Below are 19,118 nucleotides of genomic sequence, written 5' to 3'. Positions count from 1 at the left end.
GATTATAACTGTTTAAAACTGCATCAGGCCACAGGGGGCGCTAGAGCTCTGATTATGACTCTGTTTAAAACTGTATCAGACCACAGGGGGCGCTAGAGCTCTGATTATAACTGTGTTTAAAACTGCATCAGACCACAGGGGGCGCTAGAGCTCTGATTATAACTGTGTTTAAAACTGCATCAGGCCACAGGGGGCGCTAGAGCTCTGATTATAACTCTGTTTAAAACTGCATCAGGCCACAGGGGGCGCTAGAGCCCTGATTATAACTCTGTTTAAAACTGCACCAGGCCACAGGGGGCGCTAGAGCTCTGATTATAACTGTTTAAAACTGTATCAGGCCACAGGGGGCGCTAGAGCTCTGATTATAACTGTGTTTAAAACTGCATCAGACCACAGGGGGCGCTAGAGCTCTGATTATAACTCTGTTTAAAACTGCATCAGGCCACAGGGGGCGCTACAGCTCTTATTATAACTCTGTTTAAAACTGCATCAGGCCACAGGGGGCGCTAGAGCTCTGATTATAACTCTGTTTAAAACTGCATCAGGCCACAGGGGGCGCTAGAGCTCTGATTATAACTCTGTTTAAAACCGCATCAGGCCACAGGGGGCGCTAGAGCTCTGATTATAACTCTGTTTAAAACTGCATCAGGCCACAGGGGGCGCTAGAGCTCTGATTATAACTCTGTTTAAAACTGTATCAGGCCACAGGGGGCGCTAGAGCTCTGATTATAACTGTTTAAAACTGCATCAGGCCACAGGGGGCGCTAGAGCTCTGATTATAACTGTTTAAAACTGCATCAGGCCACAGGGGGCGCTAGAGCTCTGATTATAACTGTTTAAAACTGCATCAGACCACAGGGGGCGCTAGAGCTCTGATTATAACTCTGTTTAAAACTGCATCAGACCACAGGGGGCGCTAGAGCTCTGATTATAACTCTGTTTAAAACTGCATCAGGCCACAGGGGGCGCTAGAGCTCTGATTATAACTCTGTTTAAAACTGCATCAGGCCACAGGGGGCGCTAGAGCTCTGATTATAACTCTGTTTAAAACTGCATCAGACCACAGGGGGCGCTAGAGCTCTGATTATAACTCTGTTTAAAACTGCATCAGGCCACAGGGGGCGCTAGAGCTCTGATTATAACTCTGTTTAAAACTGCATCAGGCCACAGGGGGCGCTAGAGCTCTGATTATAACTCTGTTTAAAACTGCATCAGGCCACAGGGGGCGCTACAGCTCTGATTATAACTCTGTTTAAAACTGCATCAGACCACAGGGGGCGCTAGAGCTCTGATTATAACTCTGTTTAAAACTGCATCAGACCACAGGGGGCGCTAGAGCTCTGATTATAACTGTTTAAAACTGCATCAGACCACAGGGGGCGCTAGAGCTCTGATTATAACTGTTTAAAACTGCATCAGGCCACAGGGGGCGCTAGAGCTCTGATTATAACTGTTTAAAACTGCATCAGACCACAGGGGGCGCTAGAGCTCTGATTATAACTCTGTTTAAAACTGCATCAGGCCACAGGGGGCGCTAGAGCTCTGATTATAACTGTTTAAAACTGCATCAGACCACAGGGGGCGCTAGAGCTCTGATTATAACTCTGTTTAAAACTGCATCAGACCACAGGGGGCGCTAGAGCTCTGATTATAACTGTTTAAAACTGCATCAGACCACAGGGGGCGCTAGAGCTCTGATTATAACTGTGTTTAAAACTGCATCAGGCCACAGGGGGCGCTAGAGCTCTGATTATAACTCTGTTTAAAACTGCATCAGACCACAGGGGGCGCTAGAGCTCTGATTATAACTCTGTTTAAAACTACATCAGGCCACAGGGGGCGCTAGAGCTCTGATTATAACTCTGTTTAAAACTGCATCAGGCCACAGGGGGCGCTAGAGCTCTGATTATAACTGTTTAAAACTGTATCAGGCCACAGGGGGCGCTAGAGCTCTGATTATAACTCTGTTTAAAACTGCATCAGACCACAGGGGGCGCTAGAGCTCTGATTATAACTGTTTAAAACTGCATCAGGCCACAGGGGGCGCTAGAGCTCTGATTATAACTGTTTAAAACTGCATCAGGCCACAGGGGGCGCTAGAGCTCTGATTATAACTCTGTTTAAAACTGCATCAGGCCACAGGGGGCGCTAGAGCTCTGATTATAACTGTTTAAAACTGCATCAGGCCACAGGGGGCGCTAGAGCTCTGATTATAACTGTTTAAAACTGCATCAGGCCACAGGGGGCGCTAGAGCTCTGATTATAACTCTGTTTAAAACTGCATCAGGCCACAGGGGGCGCTAGAGCTCTGATTATAACTCTGTTTAAACTGCATCAGGCCACAGGGGGCGCTAGAGCTCTGATTATAACTGTTTAAAACTGCATCAGACCACAGGGGGCGCTAGAGCTCTGATTATAACTGTTTAAAACTGCATCAGGCCACAGGGGGCGCTAGAGCTCTGATTATAACTGTTTAAAACTGCATCAGGCCACAGGGGGCGCTAGAGCTCTGATTATAACTCTGTTTAAAACTGCATCAGGCCACAGGGGGCGCTAGAGCTCTGATTATAACTGTTTAAAACTGCATCAGACCACAGGGGGCGCTAGAGCTCTGATTATAACTCTGTTTAAAACTGCATCAGACCACAGGGGGCGCTAGAGCTCTGATTATAACTCTGTTTAAAACTGCATCAGGCCACAGGGGGCGCTAGAGCTCTGATTATAACTCTGTTTAAAACTGCATCAGGCCACAGGGGGCGCTAGAGCTCTGATTATAACTCTGTTTAAAACTGTATCAGACCACAGGGGGCGCTAGAGCTCTGATTATAACTGTTTAAAACTGCATCAGGCCACAGGGGGCGCTAGAGCTCTGATTATAACTCTGTTTAAAACTGTATCAGGCCACAGGGGGCGCTAGAGCTCTGATTATAACTCTGTTTAAAACTGTATCAGGCCACAGGGGGCGCTAGAGCTCTGATTATAACTGTTTAAAACTGCATCAGGCCACAGGGGGCGCTAGAGCTCTGATTATAACTCTGTTTAAAACTGTATCAGGCCACAGGGGGCGCTAGAGCTCTGATTATAACTCTGTTTAAAACTGCATCAGGCCACAGGGGGCGCTAGAGCTCTGATTATAACTGTGTTTAAAACTGCATCAGACCACAGGGGGCGCTAGAGCTCTGATTATAACTCTGTTTAAAACTGTATCAGGCCACAGGGGGCGCTAGAGCTCTGATTATAACTCTGTTTAAAACTGCATCAGACCACAGGGGGCGCTAGAGCTCTGATTATAACTCTGTTTAAAACTGCATCAGGCCACAGGGGGCGCTAGAGCTCTGATTATAACTCTGTTTAAAACTGCATCAGACCACAGGGGGCGCTAGAGCTCTGATTATAACTCTGTTTAAAACTGCATCAGACCACAGGGGGCGCTAGAGCTCTGATTATAACTCTGTTTAAAACTGCATCAGACCACAGGGGGCGCTAGAGCTCTGATTATAACTGTTTAAAACTGCATCAGGCCACAGGGGGCGCTAGAGCTCTGATTATAACTCTGTTTAAAACTGCATCAGGCCACAGGGGGCGCTAGAGCTCTGATTATAACTCTGTTTAAAACTGCATCAGGCCACAGGGGGCGCTAGAGCTCTGATTATAACTGTTTAAAACTGCATCAGGCCACAGGGGGCGCTAGAGCTCTGATTATAACTCTGTTTAAAACTGTATCAGGCCACAGGGGGCGCTAGAGCTCTGATTATAACTCTGTTTAAAACTGCATCAGGCCACAGGGGGCGCTAGAGCTCTGATTATAACTGTGTTTAAACTGCATCAGACCACAGGGGGCGCTAGAGCTCTGATTATAACTCTGTTTAAAACTGCATCAGGCCACAGGGGGCGCTAGAGCTCTGCGATTCCTCTGGATCAATTTTATTTCAGGCTTTGTTTAGGTTCTGGTAGGTTTTTGGTATGTGTAACCATGGATACGGTTCAATCAGAAGAGACAACCCAAAACATCAGATACTTTAAACAGGCTAATGCCAGCGGCTAAAGCTATGCTAGCGGCTAAAGCTATGCCAGCGGCTAAAGCTATGCTAGCGGCTAAAGCTAATGTGTGGGTTTAGTTTGGGCCGAGAGTCACTGATATGAAACAGGGGTTGGTTTGTAGTGAATGGCTCAGGGTTTTTTGTTTAGATGATTGTTTTGTGGTTCTGCAGCAGAGAACGACTCAGGTTTTTTTTTGTTTAGATGATTGTTTTGTGGTTCTGCAGCAGAGAACGACTCAGGGTGTTTTGTTTAAATGATTGTTTTGTGGTTCTGCAGCAGAGAACGACTCAGGGTTGTTTTGTTTAAATGATTGTTTTGTGGTTCTGCAGCAGAGAACGACTCAGGTTGTTTTGTTTAAATGATTGTTTTGTGGTTCTGCAGCAGAGAACGACTCAGGGTTGTTTTGTTTAAATGATTGTTTTGTGGTTCTGCAGCAGAGAACGGCTCAGGTTGTTTTGTTTAAATGATTGTTTTGTGGTTCTGCAGCAGAGAACGACTCAGGTTTTTTTGTTTAGATGATTGTTTTGTGGTTCTGCAGCAGAGAACGGCTCAGGGTTGTTTTGTTTAAATGATTGTTTTGTGGTTCTGCAGCAGAGAATGGCTCAGGGTTGTTTTGTTTAAATGATTGTTTTGTGGTTCTGCAGCAGAGAATGGCTCAGGAGGTGTTGACGCACCTGAAGGAGCACCCGGACGCCTGGACCCGAGTGGACACCATCCTGGAGTTCTCCCAGAACATGAACACCAAGGTAAGAGTCTCTAGCGTCTGAGGGACATGAGGAGCGGGAGAACCTGGAGAACCTGGAGGACCTGGAGGACCTGGAGGAGAGAGACAGATTCACTCAGATCTTTGGTCAAAGTCATATTTCTGTGGATCCAGTCCGTAAATCTACTCCTGGATCAGCCCCGATACTGAACCAGCGCCAGTGTTAATGTCGTCGACTAAACTATTTAGTCTTAATTTTAGTCAAAGTGATATTTTTGTGACTAAAATTGGACTAAAACTAAATGAAAAGTTTCTCATGAGACTAAAACTGTGACTAAAATGTCCAGATATTTGAGTCGACTAAAATCAGACTAAATAAAAATAAAAAGGAGAGACTAAAATCATCCAAACTTGTATTGAGCGTCTGAAAGAGCCTCAGATCATGTTTAAAGGATCAGCTCTGAGCTTTGATCCCCTTATTCTGAAATAAATGAATAAATGATCAGTGACTGAAAACGGGTCATTGATCCGTCAGTGACTTAATTTAACTTTAAATAAACCTGCTGCTGCCCTCTGCTGCCCCCTGTTTAGTCCGTTCTCTTGGCTGTGGTTTAAATGTTTGACACTGCTCTTCTGTTACAGTACTACGCCCTTCAGATTCTGGAAACCGTCATCAAAACCAGGTGGAAGATCCTGCCCCGGAACCAGTGCGAAGGCAAGTGTCACTGTGCCCTAACCCTTAGGGCACCCTAACCCCTAACCCTTAGGGCACCCTAACCCCTACGCCCCTGTCACTGTGCCCTAACCCCTAACCCTTAGGGCACCCTGGCCCCTACGCCCCTGTCACTGTGCCCTAACCCCTAACCCTTAGGGCACCCTGACCCCTACGCCCCTGTCTCTGTGCCCTAACCCCTAACCCTTAGGGCACCCTAACCCCTAACCCTTAGGGCACCCTAACCCCTAACCCTTAGGGCACCCTAACCCCTCACCCTTAGGGCACCATAACCCCTACGCCCCTGTCACTGTGCCCTAACCCCTGTTGTTGGTCCCCCCGAGGCGACACCAGGCCAGCCCGGAGACATAGTCCCACCAGTGTGTCCTGGGTCTCCCACGAGGCCTCCTCCCTATAGTTTTCTGATTGAAGAAATGAAAAGAAACAAACAAGCAGTTAAAGTAAACCCACATTCGACCAAACAAACCTACAGAGTCTGGGTTAGGTTTAGAGTTTAGAGTTTTTGGAAATGAAGTAACGTCGTTCTGTGCGTTTACGTCTGACGACGAGTTAAAAAACCCGCTCAGAATAATCCGACTTTTGTCACACGTTTCTGCAGTAAAACTGTGTAGTTGAAGTAACTGTGTGTCTGTGTTTGACAGGGATTAAAAAGTACGTGGTCGGCCTCATCATAAAGACGTCATCAGACGCTTCCACTGTGGAGGTGAGTGTCACTGTGAGAGTACAGAGAGAACCAAATGTCCAAGACTGGGCCCATATAATTATGGGCATTTACAAAATGGAAAAGATCACTTTCATTGTGAACCTAAAGATGGATTTATTTGTTAAACACTGGGAAAAGTGGGAAAGATATGCTAAACAATATATGCCTGAAATGACATAAACTACTGTCTGCTTTTAGTTGATAGGAGTGCTGATCATCATTTATAATATATAACTACTTGAATTAATCCCAATCCGGATAGTGATTTACTGCTTCTGTTTACTCTCTGGGTGTTCAATGGTTAAATTTTGTTTTTTTTTCCACTTTCTTTTATTTTATTATTTAAAAAAAAAGGGGATGGAGACAAAACAATATGTATGTATGTGTAGGTATATGTGTATATGTGTGTATATGAATATATTCGCCATTATGTCTAAACAAATATGATTGTAGATACACTACTTGGCAAACTTGCAATGTACCGTCTCATATCTCTCAATAAAAACATAATAAAAAATAAAAAAAGAATAAACGTCACTGTGGAGCTGGACATTTCATCTGATTGAAAATAATGACTGCAATAAAGGGTTTTGGCCAAAATGATTCCGTTTTTGGTCAGAAACTTCCTGTCAAATGTTTGCAAATCTAAAGAAATCAAATATGCATCAAAACTATAACAATTGTCCATTAAAATGGCTTCGCCCTGAAGAGGTCCCTGGGCCACAGTTTGAGAACCCTCCGTCTGAAAGGCAGAGGAGCCTCTTCAGTGTTTCCTCTGTTTGTCCCAATGTGACGATGACAAAGACGTCTCAGACTCATCACCGTCAGAACTGTTTGTTTAGAACTAACTCTGAGGTTTGTGTTTGCAGAAAGAGAAGGTTTACATCGGGAAACTGAACATGATCCTGGTGCAGGTGAGACGCACTTCCTCCAGACTCACACACTAAAGGGGGGAGAGGGGGGAGAAGGTCAGCAAGCCTTTAGGAACTCTCTGTATCTGTAATATGAAGAGAGAACGGGTTTCTCTCCAACACGTCCCATATTTATGCTTTTGTAAACGCTGCGTCTGAAGGTCTTTGGAAATCAGGAGCTTTATTCCTCTCAGAGCTGGAGACTCTGCGGAACGTGAAGCGTGAGTCAGAACCTCTGTCCTGGCCTGAGGGGCTCCTGCACTCGGCTCATTACAGACGAATAAATACAGACTCAGTACAGACGACAACCCTACGTTCAACAGAAGGGCCACAAATAGTCATCAGTAAAATGTCACATCCTTCATGGAAACGTTACAGGAGCCTTTCTGTGTGTTCAGATCCTGAAGCAGGAGTGGCCGAAGCACTGGCCCACGTTCATCAGCGACATCGTGGGCGCCAGCCGGACGAGCGAGAGCCTCTGTCAGAACAACATGGTGATCCTGAAGCTGCTGAGCGAGGAGGTGTTCGACTTCTCCAGCGGGCAGATGACCCAGGTCAAAGCCAAGCACCTCAAGGACAGGTGAGGGTAAACAGTGACTGATGGGACCCTGTGTCCTGTGGGACCCCCCCAGGTGTAGACTGATGTGTACAGACCTGTGGGACCCCCTGTAGGACCCCCCGGTGTGTACAGACCTGTGGGACCCCCCTGTGGGACCCCCCTGTGGGACCCCCCTGTGGGACCCCCCAGTGTGTACAGACCTGTAGGACCCCCTGTGGGACCCCCCTGTGGGACCCCCTGTGGGACCCCCCCGGTGTGTACAGACCTGTGGGACCCCCCTGTGGGACCCCCCGGTGTGTACAGACCTGTGGGACCCCCCCGTGGGACCCCCTGTGGGACCCCCTGTAGGACCCCCCGGTGTGTACAGACCTGTGGGACCCCCCTGTGGGAACCCCCTGTGGGACCCCCCTGTGGAACCCCCTGCTTTAACCCGTGTCTGTGTTCCAGCATGTGTAACGAGTTCTCCCAGATCTTCCAGCTGTGCCAGTTTGTGATGGTAGGTGGCGCCGCAGATGTTTAGTGTTTCTGTTTTGGACGGATGAGTCTCATCAGCGCCGCCATCGTCTGTTTAGGAGAACTCCCAGAATGCAACGCTGGTCCACGCCACCCTGGAGACGCTGCTGCGCTTCCTCAACTGGATCCCCCTGGGCTACATCTTCGAGACCAAGCTGATCAGCACGTTAGTCTACAAGGTAACGAGCTGATTAGTCTACAAGGTCACGATGTAATTACTCTACAAGGTCACGATGTAATTACTCTACAAGGTCACGATGTAATTACTCTACAAGGTCACGATGTAATTACTCTACAAGGTAACGATGTAATTACTCTACAAGGTAACGACGTAATTACTCTACAAGGTCACGATGTAATTACTCTACAAGGTAACGATGTAATTACTCTACAAGGTAACGATGTAATTACTCTACAAGGTAACGACGTAATTACTCTACAAGGTAACGATGTAATTACTCTACAAGGTAACGATGTGATTAGTCTACAAGGTAACGATGTAATTACTCTACAAGGTCACGATGTAATTACTCTACAAGGTAACGATCTGATTAGTCTACAAGGTAATTTATCTGAAAGTCATGCTATTTTAATAAATGAGATTAACTAAGTTGTTGTATTTTAAACATAACTGCGTTTCTAATAACATAACTCATGTTTCCGTTGTTCCTGAACGTGCGGATGTTCCGTTTCTAATAACATATCTGCGTTTGTTTCCGGTAGTTCCTGAACGTGCCGATGTTCCGTTTCTAATAACATAACTCATGTTTCCGGTAGTTCCTGAACGTGCCGATGTTCCGTTTCTAATAACATAACTCATGTTTCCGGTAGTTCCTGAACGTGCGGATGTTCCGTTTCTAATAACATATCTGCGTTTGTTTCCGGTAGTTCCTGAACGTGCCGATGTTCCGTTTCTAATAACATATCTGCGTTTGTTTCCGGTAGTTCCTGAACGTGCCGATGTTCCGTTTCTAGTAACATAACTCATGTTTCCGGTAGTTCCTGAACGTGCCGATGTTCCGTTTCTAATAACATAACTCATGTTTCCGGTAGTTCCTGAACGTGCCGATGTTCCGTTTCTAATAACATAACTAATGTTTCCGGTAGTTCCTGAACGTGCCGATGTTCCGTTTCTAATAACATAACTAATGTTTCCGGTAGTTCCTGAACGTGCCGATGTTCCGTTTCTAATGACATAACTAATGTTCCCGGTAGTTCCTGAACGTGCCGATGTTCCGTTTCTAATGACATAACTAATGTTCCCGGTAGTTCCTGAACGTGCCGATGTTCCGTTTCTAGTAACATAACTCATGTTTCCGGTAGTTCCTGAACGTGCCGATGTTCCGTTTCTAATAACATAACTCATGTTTCCGGTAGTTCCTGAACGTGCCGATGTTCCGGAACGTGACTCTGAAGTGTCTGACGGAAATCGCCGGAGTCAGTGTGAGTCAATACGAGGAGCAATTCGTCTCACAGTTCACCCTCACCATGAGCCAACTCAAGCAGGTGAGCACCAGGAATAACCGGGTCATCGGGAATAACCCGGTCACCAGGAATAACCCGGTCATCAGGAATAACCCGGTCATGATGAATAACCCGGTCATCAGGAATAACCCGGTCATCATGAATAACCGGGTCATCATGAATAACCCGGTCATCATGAATAACCCGGTCATCATGAATATCTGGGTCATCATGAATAACCCGGTCATTATGAATAACCCGGTCATCAGGAATAACCCGGTCATCAGGAATAACCCGGTCATTATGAATAACCCGGTCATCGGGAATAACCCGGTCATCATGAATAACCCGGTCATTATGAATAACCTGGTCATCATGAATAACCTGGTCATCATGAATAACCCGGTCATTATGAATAACCTGGTCATCATGAATAACCTGGTCATCATGAATAACCCGGTCATCATGAATAACCCGGTCATCATGAATAACCTGGTCATCATGAATAACCCGGTCATCAGGAATAACCTGGTCATCATGAATAACCTGGTCATCATGAATAACCCGGTCATTATGAATAACCTGGTCATCATGAATAACCTGGTCATCATGAATAACCCGGTCATCATGAATAACCCGGTCATCATGAATAACCTGGTCATCATGAATAACCTGGTCATCGGGAATAACCCGGTCATCGGGAATAACCCGGTCATCATGAATAACCTGGTCATCATGAATAACCCGGTCATCATGAATAACCTGGTCATTATAAATAACCCGGTCATCAGGAATAACCCGGTCATCAGGAATAACCCGGTCATTATGAATAACCCGGTCATCGGGAATAACCCGGTCATCATGAATAACCCGGTCATTATGAATAACCTGGTCATCATGAATAACCTGGTCATCATGAATAACCCGGTCATTATGAATAACCCGGTCATCATGAATAACCTGGTCATCATGAATAACCCGGTCATCATGAATAACCCGGTCATCATGAATAACCTGGTCATCATGAATAACCCGGTCATCATGAATAACCTGGTCATCATGAATAACCTGGTCATCGGGAATAACCCGGTCATCGGGAATAACCCGGTCATCATGAATAACCTGGTCATCATGAATAACCCGGTCATCATGAATAACCTGGTCATCATGAATAACCCGGTCATTATGAATAACCTGGTCATCATGAATAACCCGGTCATTATGAATAACCTGGTCATCATGAATAACCCGGTCATTATGAATAACCTGGTCATCATGAATAACCCGGTCATTATGAATAACCTGGTCATCATGAATAACCCGGTCATCATGAATAACCTGGTCATCATGAATAACCCGGTCATTATGAATAACCCGGTCATCATGAATAACCCGGTCATCATGAATAACCTGGTCATCATGAATAACCCGGTCATCATGAATAACCCGGTCATTATGAATAACCCGGTCATTATGAATAACCTGGTCATCATGAATAACCTGGTCATCATGAATAACCGGGTCATCATGAATAACCCGGTCATCATGAATAACCCGGTCATTATGAATAACCCGGTCATCATGAATAACCGGGTCATCATGAATAACCCGGTCATCATGAATAACCCGGTCATTATGAATAACCTGGTCATCATGAATAACCTGGTCATCATGAATAACCGGGTCATTATGAATAACCTGGTCATCATGAATAACCCGGTCATCATGAATAACCGGGTCATCATGAATAACCCGGTCATCATGAATAACCCGGTCATTATGAATAACCTGGTCATCATGAATAACCTGGTCATCATGAATAACCCGGTCATCATGAATAACCCGGTCATCATGAATAACCCGGTCATCATGAATAACCGGGTCATCATGAATAACCGGGTCATCATGAATAACCCGGTCATCATGAATAGCCCGGTCATCAGGGAGGTCCTGGTAACCTTTGTAGTAACCTGTTCTGTGTTGTGCAGATGCTGCCTCTGAACACTAACATTCGTCTGGCTTACGCCAACGGCAAAGACGACGAGCAGAACTTCATCCAGAACCTCAGCCTGTTCCTCTGCACGTTCCTGAAGGAGCACGGGCAGCTGATCGAGAAGAGGCTGAACCTGCGCGAGACGCTCATGGAGGTTTGGCTTCAGTCAATACTGTCAGGAATAACCAGGGCTGAGAGAACTTCCACCATACGATACCTGAGCGATACTTTTCCCGATACTTACACTCAAATATGTGTCTCCAAGAACCAGAAAACGTGTGGAAGACCTGACCTTTATGATCGGGTTCATCTCTAAGGTCAAGTAACGTCTGCAAATCGGAATCATTTGGGGGGAATTTGTGGGAAAAATATAGAAAAAGTTATAAAAAACTAATAATAATAATAATAATAATAATTGGGAAAAAATTGGGCAAAAAACATGCAGTAATGAGGGCAACACATACGGGAAATAACTGGGGCAAAATGAAGTAAAAATGTGCCCAAAAAAATGTTCTCAGCCCTGGGAGTCTGCAGGAGCTACTGCAGGAGGAGATGTTCTAGATTATTGTGAAGGACATGTCTTTGCTGCTGTGTTCAGGCGCTGCACTACATGCTGCTGGTGTCGGAGGTGGAGGAGACGGAGATCTTCAAGATCTGTTTGGAATATTGGAACCACCTGGCGGCCGAGCTCTACAGAGAGAGCCCCTTCTCCACCTCCACGTCTCCACTGCTGTCGGGAAACCAGCACTTCGACGTGCCACCGAGGAGACAGCTCTACCTGCCCGTGCTGTCCAAGGTATAACGCCCCCTACTGTCCCCTTCTGCCCTCTACGGCCCAACGCCACAGACCAGGGGCTGATGGAGGATCTCAGCGTGGTTCTCCTGCTCATGGGGCTGATGGAGGATCTCAGCGTGGTTCTCCTGCTCATGGGGCTGATGGAGGATCTCAGAGTGGTTCTCCTGCTCATGGGGCTGATGGAGGATCTCAGCGTGGTTCTCCTGCTCATGGGGCTGTGGTAGTTTACTGACATGTTTACTGATGTGTTAACTGATGTGTTCTCTGTGTTGTTCAGGTGCGTCTGCTGATGGTCAGTCGGATGGCGAAGCCTGAGGAGGTGCTGGTCGTGGAGAACGATCAGGGAGAAGTCGTGCGGGAGTTCATGAAGGACACGGACTCCATCAACCTTTACAAGAACATGAGGGAGACTCTGGGTAAGAACATGAGGGAGACTCTGGGTAAGAACATGAGGGAGACTCTGGGTAAGAACATGAGGGAGACTCTGGGTAAGAACATGAGGGAGACTCTGGGTAAGAACATGAGGGAGACTCTGGGTGAGAACATGAGGGAGACTCTTGGTGAGAACATGAGGGAGACTCTGGGTAAGAACATGAGGGAGGCTCTGGGTGAGAACATGAGGGAGACTCTGGGTAAGAACATGAGGGAGACTCTGGGTGAGAACATGAGGGAGACTCTGGGTAAGAACATGAGGGAGACTCTGGGTGAGAACATGAGGGAGACTCTGGGTAAGAACATGAGGGAGACTCTGGGTAAGAACATGAGGGAGACTCTGGGTAAGAACATGAGGGAGACTCTGGGTAAGAACATGAGGGAGGCTCTGGATAGGGAGACTCTGGGTAAGAACATGAGGGAGACTCTGGGTGAGAACATGAGGGAGACTCTGGGTAAGAACATGAGGGAGACTCTGGGTAAGAACATGAGGGAGGCTCTGGGTAAGAACATGAGGGAGACTCTGGGTAAGAACATGAGGGAGACTCTGGGTAAGAACATGAGGGAGACTCTGGGTGAGAACATGAGGGAGACTCTGGGTGAGAACATGAGGGAGACTCTGGGTGAGAACATAAGGGAGACTCTGGGTGAGAACATGAGGGAGACTCTGGATAGGGAGACTCTGGGTAAGAATGAACGGGATGTTAGCTTTAAACACTTTTATACAGTGCTTTTCTTTGCCGTGTTAGCCATGCTAAGCTAAGCTAGCTAGCTAAGCTAAGCTAGCAGGCTACAGCCACAGCTGAGTTAATCTGAGACGCAAAGACGACCTACTGCAGCCCCAGAGAAGCTTCATGTTTAAAGTCTCCTCAGTCGTGTTTCTCGGAGCATTGGCTGATCTCCATCCTGACTCTGGTCACAATCAGCTCTCGGGGCATGAGGATGACGTCACTTTAAAGCGGGATTACACAGATGTAACACATGATCTGGACTAGCATTAGCCGTGTGTTTATCACGTGTTATAGATATGTAACATGTTCAAATGACCTTAGAAGAAACTCTCCTCTCGGGCCGCCCCATTAACTAAGATGCTCAAATACACACCAGAGGCCTGTGGCAGGTCTGTCTTTGACCTTGGGCTAGTGGTTCAGTATAAAAACAGATGTATTCAAGTTTTACAGAAAGAGTGAGGTTTGAATTGTTGGTGTAGATGCTTTTGCCTCCTGTGCACATACACAGCTGAGATCAGCGGCTCTGTGTGTTGGTGAGATGTTTCCTTCTGTAGGTCAGACGTCTACAGTTGTTTGAACCTCAAACACCCTGGTTCTAGTGAAATGTCCTCTTCCTCACGTCTTTCTCTGCTTCATTCTGGCTTTTTTCTGAAATAAATAAGAAGATGAGCTCCGCGTAACGTGAGCCGATTCACTGCACCTGCAGCGCTAAAGTTTAGGGAATGAAGCCTAACCCTAACCCTGAGAGGTCGGCGAGGACGCAGAACCACCAGCATTTCACAATAAAGCTTGTGTTTACATTACGGCGAAAGAGACAGAAACGTCCGACCCCGAGGACCTGAGAACGTACGAAACTGTTCCGCACTCGGTTAAGTTTCAAGTTTCAAGTTTAATGGTTTTGTAAAGCCCAATATCACAACAGAAGTGGCCTCACAGCTGCACCAAACATCAAGGCAATAAAACAGAGCAATAAATATAACAATAGGCGGCGTTCACGATTTTGAATGTGATGATGTCATAATGTCAGATGGAGGGCGGGGCCAATACAACTCTATGGGAGAAATGCAGTTTTTGTAAGAAATCTCCAAAACGAAAATTGACAAATGTTTTTCCTCTTCAGTTTTTGATCGTGACTGGATTCACAAACCAGTGATATTATTTTTTTGTCTGAAAGTCCTTTCTATTGGACAACATCATGGTCGTGTTTTCGCATATTGTCACCACTTTTTGACATTTTTCAGAGATAATAATTGGACATTAGTTCATATGAGCCGACAGAGGAGACGATGAACTTTGTGAAAGTTTTTGTTTCATGTGGATTCCTCCAGTAATGACTGAGATATGAGCCAAAAAACAAAGACATAAAAATATGCATTTTGTCAGTTACCACCGTTACCAGTGTTACCGTCAGTTGATCCACCTCAATGTTAAACTATGGCTCTTTAGAATGTTGTGATGTCACGTGAACGCTACCTATTAAAAGTTCAGGTGAATCCAGGCAAATATAATGTCCAATAGGAGGTAGCGGCGTGGGCGTCCCCCGTCCTTAGACTCTCCAACACGGCGAGGAAAAACTCAAAAACCCGGCAGGAGAAAAGAGAAACCTTGGGGAGAACCACAGAAGGAGAGATCCACTCCCATGGACGGACAGGCTATAGAGACCCAGGGCCGAAGGATCCCTCAGCAGACGGGCCAAGATCACAGACCGTCCAGTCCTCAGGTTCCAGAATGCAGGGTTCCTCCGTTCACCCAGGTTCCTCCAGGTTTCCAGTGTAACGGTTACTCCTCTGTTCCCAGTGTAACGGTTACTCCTCTGTTCCCAGTGTAACGGTTACTCCTCTGTTCCCAGTGTAACGGTTACTCCTCTGTTCCCAGTGTAACGGTTACTCCTCTGTTCCCAGTGTACCTGACTCACCTGGACTACGCCGACACCGAGCGCATCATGACGGAGAAGCTCCATAACCAGGTGAACGGCACCGAGTGGAGCTGGAAGAACCTGAACACTCTGTGCTGGGCCATCGGCTCCATCAGCGGAGCCATGCACGAGGAGGACGAGAAGAGGTTCCTGGTCACCGTCATCAAGGTACCAAAGCTCTCCAAAGCTCTCCAAAGCTCTCCACCACCTGACTGTCCTCTAAGACAGTTCCCTTTAGCCGACAGTTGAAGAACGATCCATGAACCTGGTCCCACCACTGCCTTAGTCTGAGAAACTGCTAATGTCACGTGTGTTGCCTTCAGGACCTGCTGGGCCTGTGTGAGCAGAAGAGGGGGAAGGACAACAAGGCCATCATCGCCTCCAACATCATGTACATCGTGGGGCAGTATCCGCGCTTCCTCCGAGCGCACTGGAAGTTCCTGAAGACGGTGGTCAACAAGCTCTTCGAGTTCATGCACGGTCAGAAAACACAAACTTCACCACGTCGGCCCCATCACAGCTTTACAAACGATGAATAAACTCACTGAAGCTCACGTGTTATTGTTCCTGCCTCAGTAGAAGTGTGAAGTGAATCTCCGTTTGATTCTTCTCCCTCAGAGACTCACGACGGCGTCCAGGACATGGCGTGCGACACTTTCATCAAAATCGCTCAGAAATGCAGACGCCATTTTATCCAGGTCCAAGTCGGGGAAGTCATGCCTTTCATCGATGAGATTCTCAACAACATCAACACCATCATTTGTGACTTACAGCCTCAGCAGGTCAGACAGAACTCTACGAACCTTCTTATGTCGTGTGGTCCTTCTCTGCAGGTTTAAAGCGTTTATCTCCTGGTCCTCTGTAGGTTTAAAGTGTTTATCTCCTGGTCCTTCTCTGTAGGTTTAAAGGGTTTATCTCCTGGTCCTTCTCTGTAGGTTTAAAGCGTTTATCTCCTGGTCCTTCTCTGTAGGTTTAAAGTGTTTATCTCCTGATCCTCTGTAGGTTTAAAGTGTTTATCTCCTGGTCCTTCTCTGTAGGTTTAAAGTGTTTATCTCCTGGTCCTTCTCTGTAGGTTTAAAGTGTTTATCTCCTGGTCCTCTGTAGGTTTAAAGTGTTTATCTCCTGGTCCTCAGTAGGTTTAAAGTGTTTATCTCCTGGTCCTCAGTAGGTTTAAAGTGTTTATCTCCTGGTCCTTCTCTGTAGGTTTAAAGTGTTTATCTCCTGGTCCTTCTCTGTAGGTTTAAAGTGTTTATCTCCTGATCCTCTGTAGGTTTAAAGTGTTTATCTCCTGGTCCTTCTCTGTAGGTTTAAAGTGTTTATCTCCTGGTCCTTCTCTGTAGGTTTAAAGTGTTTATCTCCTGATCCTCTGTAGGTTTAAAGTGTTTATCTCCTGGTCCTCTGTAGGTTTAAAGTGTTTATCTCCTGGTCCTCTGTAGGTTTAAAGTGTTTATCTCCTGGTCCTTCTCAGTAGGTTTAAAGTGTTTATCTCCTGGTCCTTCTCTGTAGGTTTAAAGTGTTTATCTCCTGGTCCTTCTCTGTAGGTTTAAAGTGTTTATCTCCTGGTCCTTCTCTGTAGGTTTAAAGTGTTTATCTCCTGGTCCTTCTCTGTAGGTTTAAAGTGTTTATCTCCAGGTCCTTCTCTGTAGGTTTAAAGTGTTTATCTCCTGGTCCTTCTCTGTAGGTTTAAAGTGTTTATCTCCTGGTCCTTCTCTGTAGGTTTAAAGTGTTTATCTCCTGGTCCTTCTCTGTAGGTTTAAAGTGTTTATCTCCTGGTCCTCTGTAGGTTTAAAGTGTTTATCTCCTGGTCCTCAGTAGGTTTAAAGTGTTTATCTCCTGGTCCTCAGTAGGTTTAAAGTGTTTATCTCCTGGTCCTCTGTAGGTTTAAAGTGTTTATCTCCTGGTCCTTCTCTGTAGGTTTAAAGTGTTTATCTCCTGGTCCTCTGTAGGTTTAAAGCGTTTATCTCCTGGTCCTTCTCTGTAGGTTTAAAGTGTTTATCTCCTGGTCCTTCTCTGTAGGTTTAAAGTGTTTATCTCCTGGTCCTCAGTAGGTTTAAAGTGTTTATCTCCTGGTCCTTCTCTGTAGGTTTAAAGCGTTTATCTCCTGGTCCTCTGTAGGTTTTAAGTGTTTATCTCCTGGTCCTCAGTAGGTTTAAAGCGTTTATCTCCTGGTCCTCTGTAGGTTTTAAGTGTTTATCTCCTGGTCCTTCTCTGTAGGTTTAAAGTGTTTATCTCCTGGTCCTTCTCTGTAGGTTTAAAGTGTTTATCTCCTGGTCCTTCTCTGTAGGTTTAACGTGTTTATCTCCTGGTCCTCTGTAGGTTTAAAGTGTTTATCTCCTGGTCCTTCTCTGTAGGTTTAAAGTGTTTATCTCCTGGTCCTTCTCTGTAGGTTTAAAGCGTTTATCTCCTGGTCCTCTGTAGGTTTAAAGTGTTTATCTCCTGGTCCTCTGTAGGTTTAAACTGTTTATCTCCTGGTCCTCCTCAGTAGGTTTAAAGTGTTTATCTCCTGGTCCTTCTCTGTAGGTTTAAAGTGTTTATCTCCTGGTCCTCTGCAGGTTTAAAGTGTTTATCTCCTGGTCCTTCTCTGTAGGTTTAAAGTGTTTATCTCCTGGTCCTCTGTAGGTTTAAAGTGTTTATCTCCTGGTCCTTCTCTGTAGGTTTAAAGTGTTTATCTCCTGGTCCTCTGTAGGTTTAAAGCGTTTATCTCCTGGTCCTTCTCTGTAGGTTTAAAGCGTTTATCTCCTGGTCCTCTGTAGGTTTAAAGTGTTTATCTCCTGGTCCTCAGTAGGTTTAAAGTGTTTATCTCCTGGTCCTCAGTAGGTTTAAAGCGTTTATCTCCTGGTCCTCTGTAGGTTTAAAGTGTTTATCTCCTGGTCCTTCTCTGTAGGTTTAAAGTGTTTATCTCCTGGTCCTTCTCTGTAGGTTTAAAGTGTTTATCTCCTGGTCCTTCTCTGTAGGTTTAAAGTGTTTATCTCCTGGTCCTTCTCTGTAGGTTTAAAGTGTTTATCTCCTGGTCCTTCTCTGTAGGTTTAAAGTGTTTATCTCCTGGTCCTTCTCTGTAGGTTTAAAGCGTTTATCTCCTGGTCCTCTGTAGGTTTAAAGTGTTTATCTCCTGGTCCTTCTCAGTAGGTTTAAAGTGTTTATCTCCTGGTCCTCTGTAGGTTTAAAGCGTTTATCTCCTGGTCCTTCTCTGTAGGTTTAAAGTGTTTATCTCCTGGTCCTTCTCTGTAGGTTTAAAGTGTTTATCTCCTGGTCCTCAGTGGGTTTAAAGTGTTTATCTCCTGGTCCTTCTCTGTAGGTTTAAAGTGTTTATCTCCTGGTCCTTCTCTGTAGGTTTAAAGTGTTTATCTCCTGGTCCTCAGTAGGTTTAAAGCGTTTATCTCCTGGTCCTCTGTAGGTTTAAACTGTTTATCTCCTGGTCCTTCTCTGTAGGTTTAAAGCGTTTATCTCCTGGTCCTTCTCTGTAGGTTTAAAGTGTTTATCTCCTGGTCCTTCTCTGTAGGTTTAAAGTGTTTATCTCCTGGTCCTTCTCTGTAGGTTTAAAGTGTTTATCTCCTGGTCCTTCTCTGTAGGTTTAAAGTGTTTATCTCCTGGTCCTTCTCTGTAGGTTTAAGTGTTTATCTCCTG

At 45.7% G+C, this 19,118-nt stretch overlaps 1 protein-coding gene across 2 annotated transcripts in view; it reads left to right on the top strand.

Annotated features, from left to right (window-relative positions):
- Nucleotides 1-19,118, top strand: part of xpo1b (exportin 1 b) — a 68,946-nt gene that overhangs the window by 13,483 nt on the left and 36,345 nt on the right. Inside the window, exons 3-16 of one of the 2 annotated variants that reach the window (XM_079567056.1) lie at nt 4,689-4,787; nt 5,387-5,459; nt 6,119-6,180; nt 7,050-7,094; nt 7,490-7,671; nt 8,098-8,146; nt 8,223-8,342; nt 9,541-9,669; nt 11,616-11,774; nt 12,219-12,416; nt 12,694-12,832; nt 15,481-15,662; nt 15,818-15,974; nt 16,113-16,276. In XM_079567056.1, coding sequence (XP_079423182.1) covers nt 4,689-4,787; nt 5,387-5,459; nt 6,119-6,180; nt 7,050-7,094; nt 7,490-7,671; nt 8,098-8,146; nt 8,223-8,342; nt 9,541-9,669; nt 11,616-11,774; nt 12,219-12,416; nt 12,694-12,832; nt 15,481-15,662; nt 15,818-15,974; nt 16,113-16,276 — 1,758 coding nt within the window. Of the gene's footprint in view, nt 1-4,685; nt 4,788-5,386; nt 5,460-6,118; nt 6,181-7,049; nt 7,095-7,489; nt 7,672-8,097; nt 8,147-8,222; nt 8,343-9,540; nt 9,670-11,615; nt 11,775-12,218; nt 12,417-12,693; nt 12,833-15,480; nt 15,663-15,817; nt 15,975-16,112; nt 16,277-19,118 lie in introns of both variants that reach the window. The other variant, XM_079567055.1, reaches the window with a different exon arrangement.

The sequence above is a fragment of the Gobius niger genome (genome assembly GCF_951799975.1).
Source record: "Gobius niger genome assembly, chromosome: 12".
NCBI classification, from domain to species: domain Eukaryota; kingdom Metazoa; phylum Chordata; class Actinopteri; order Gobiiformes; family Gobiidae; genus Gobius; species Gobius niger.
The sequence above is the reverse complement of the archived record's forward strand: the minus strand, read 5'-3'. Positions and strand labels throughout refer to the sequence as shown.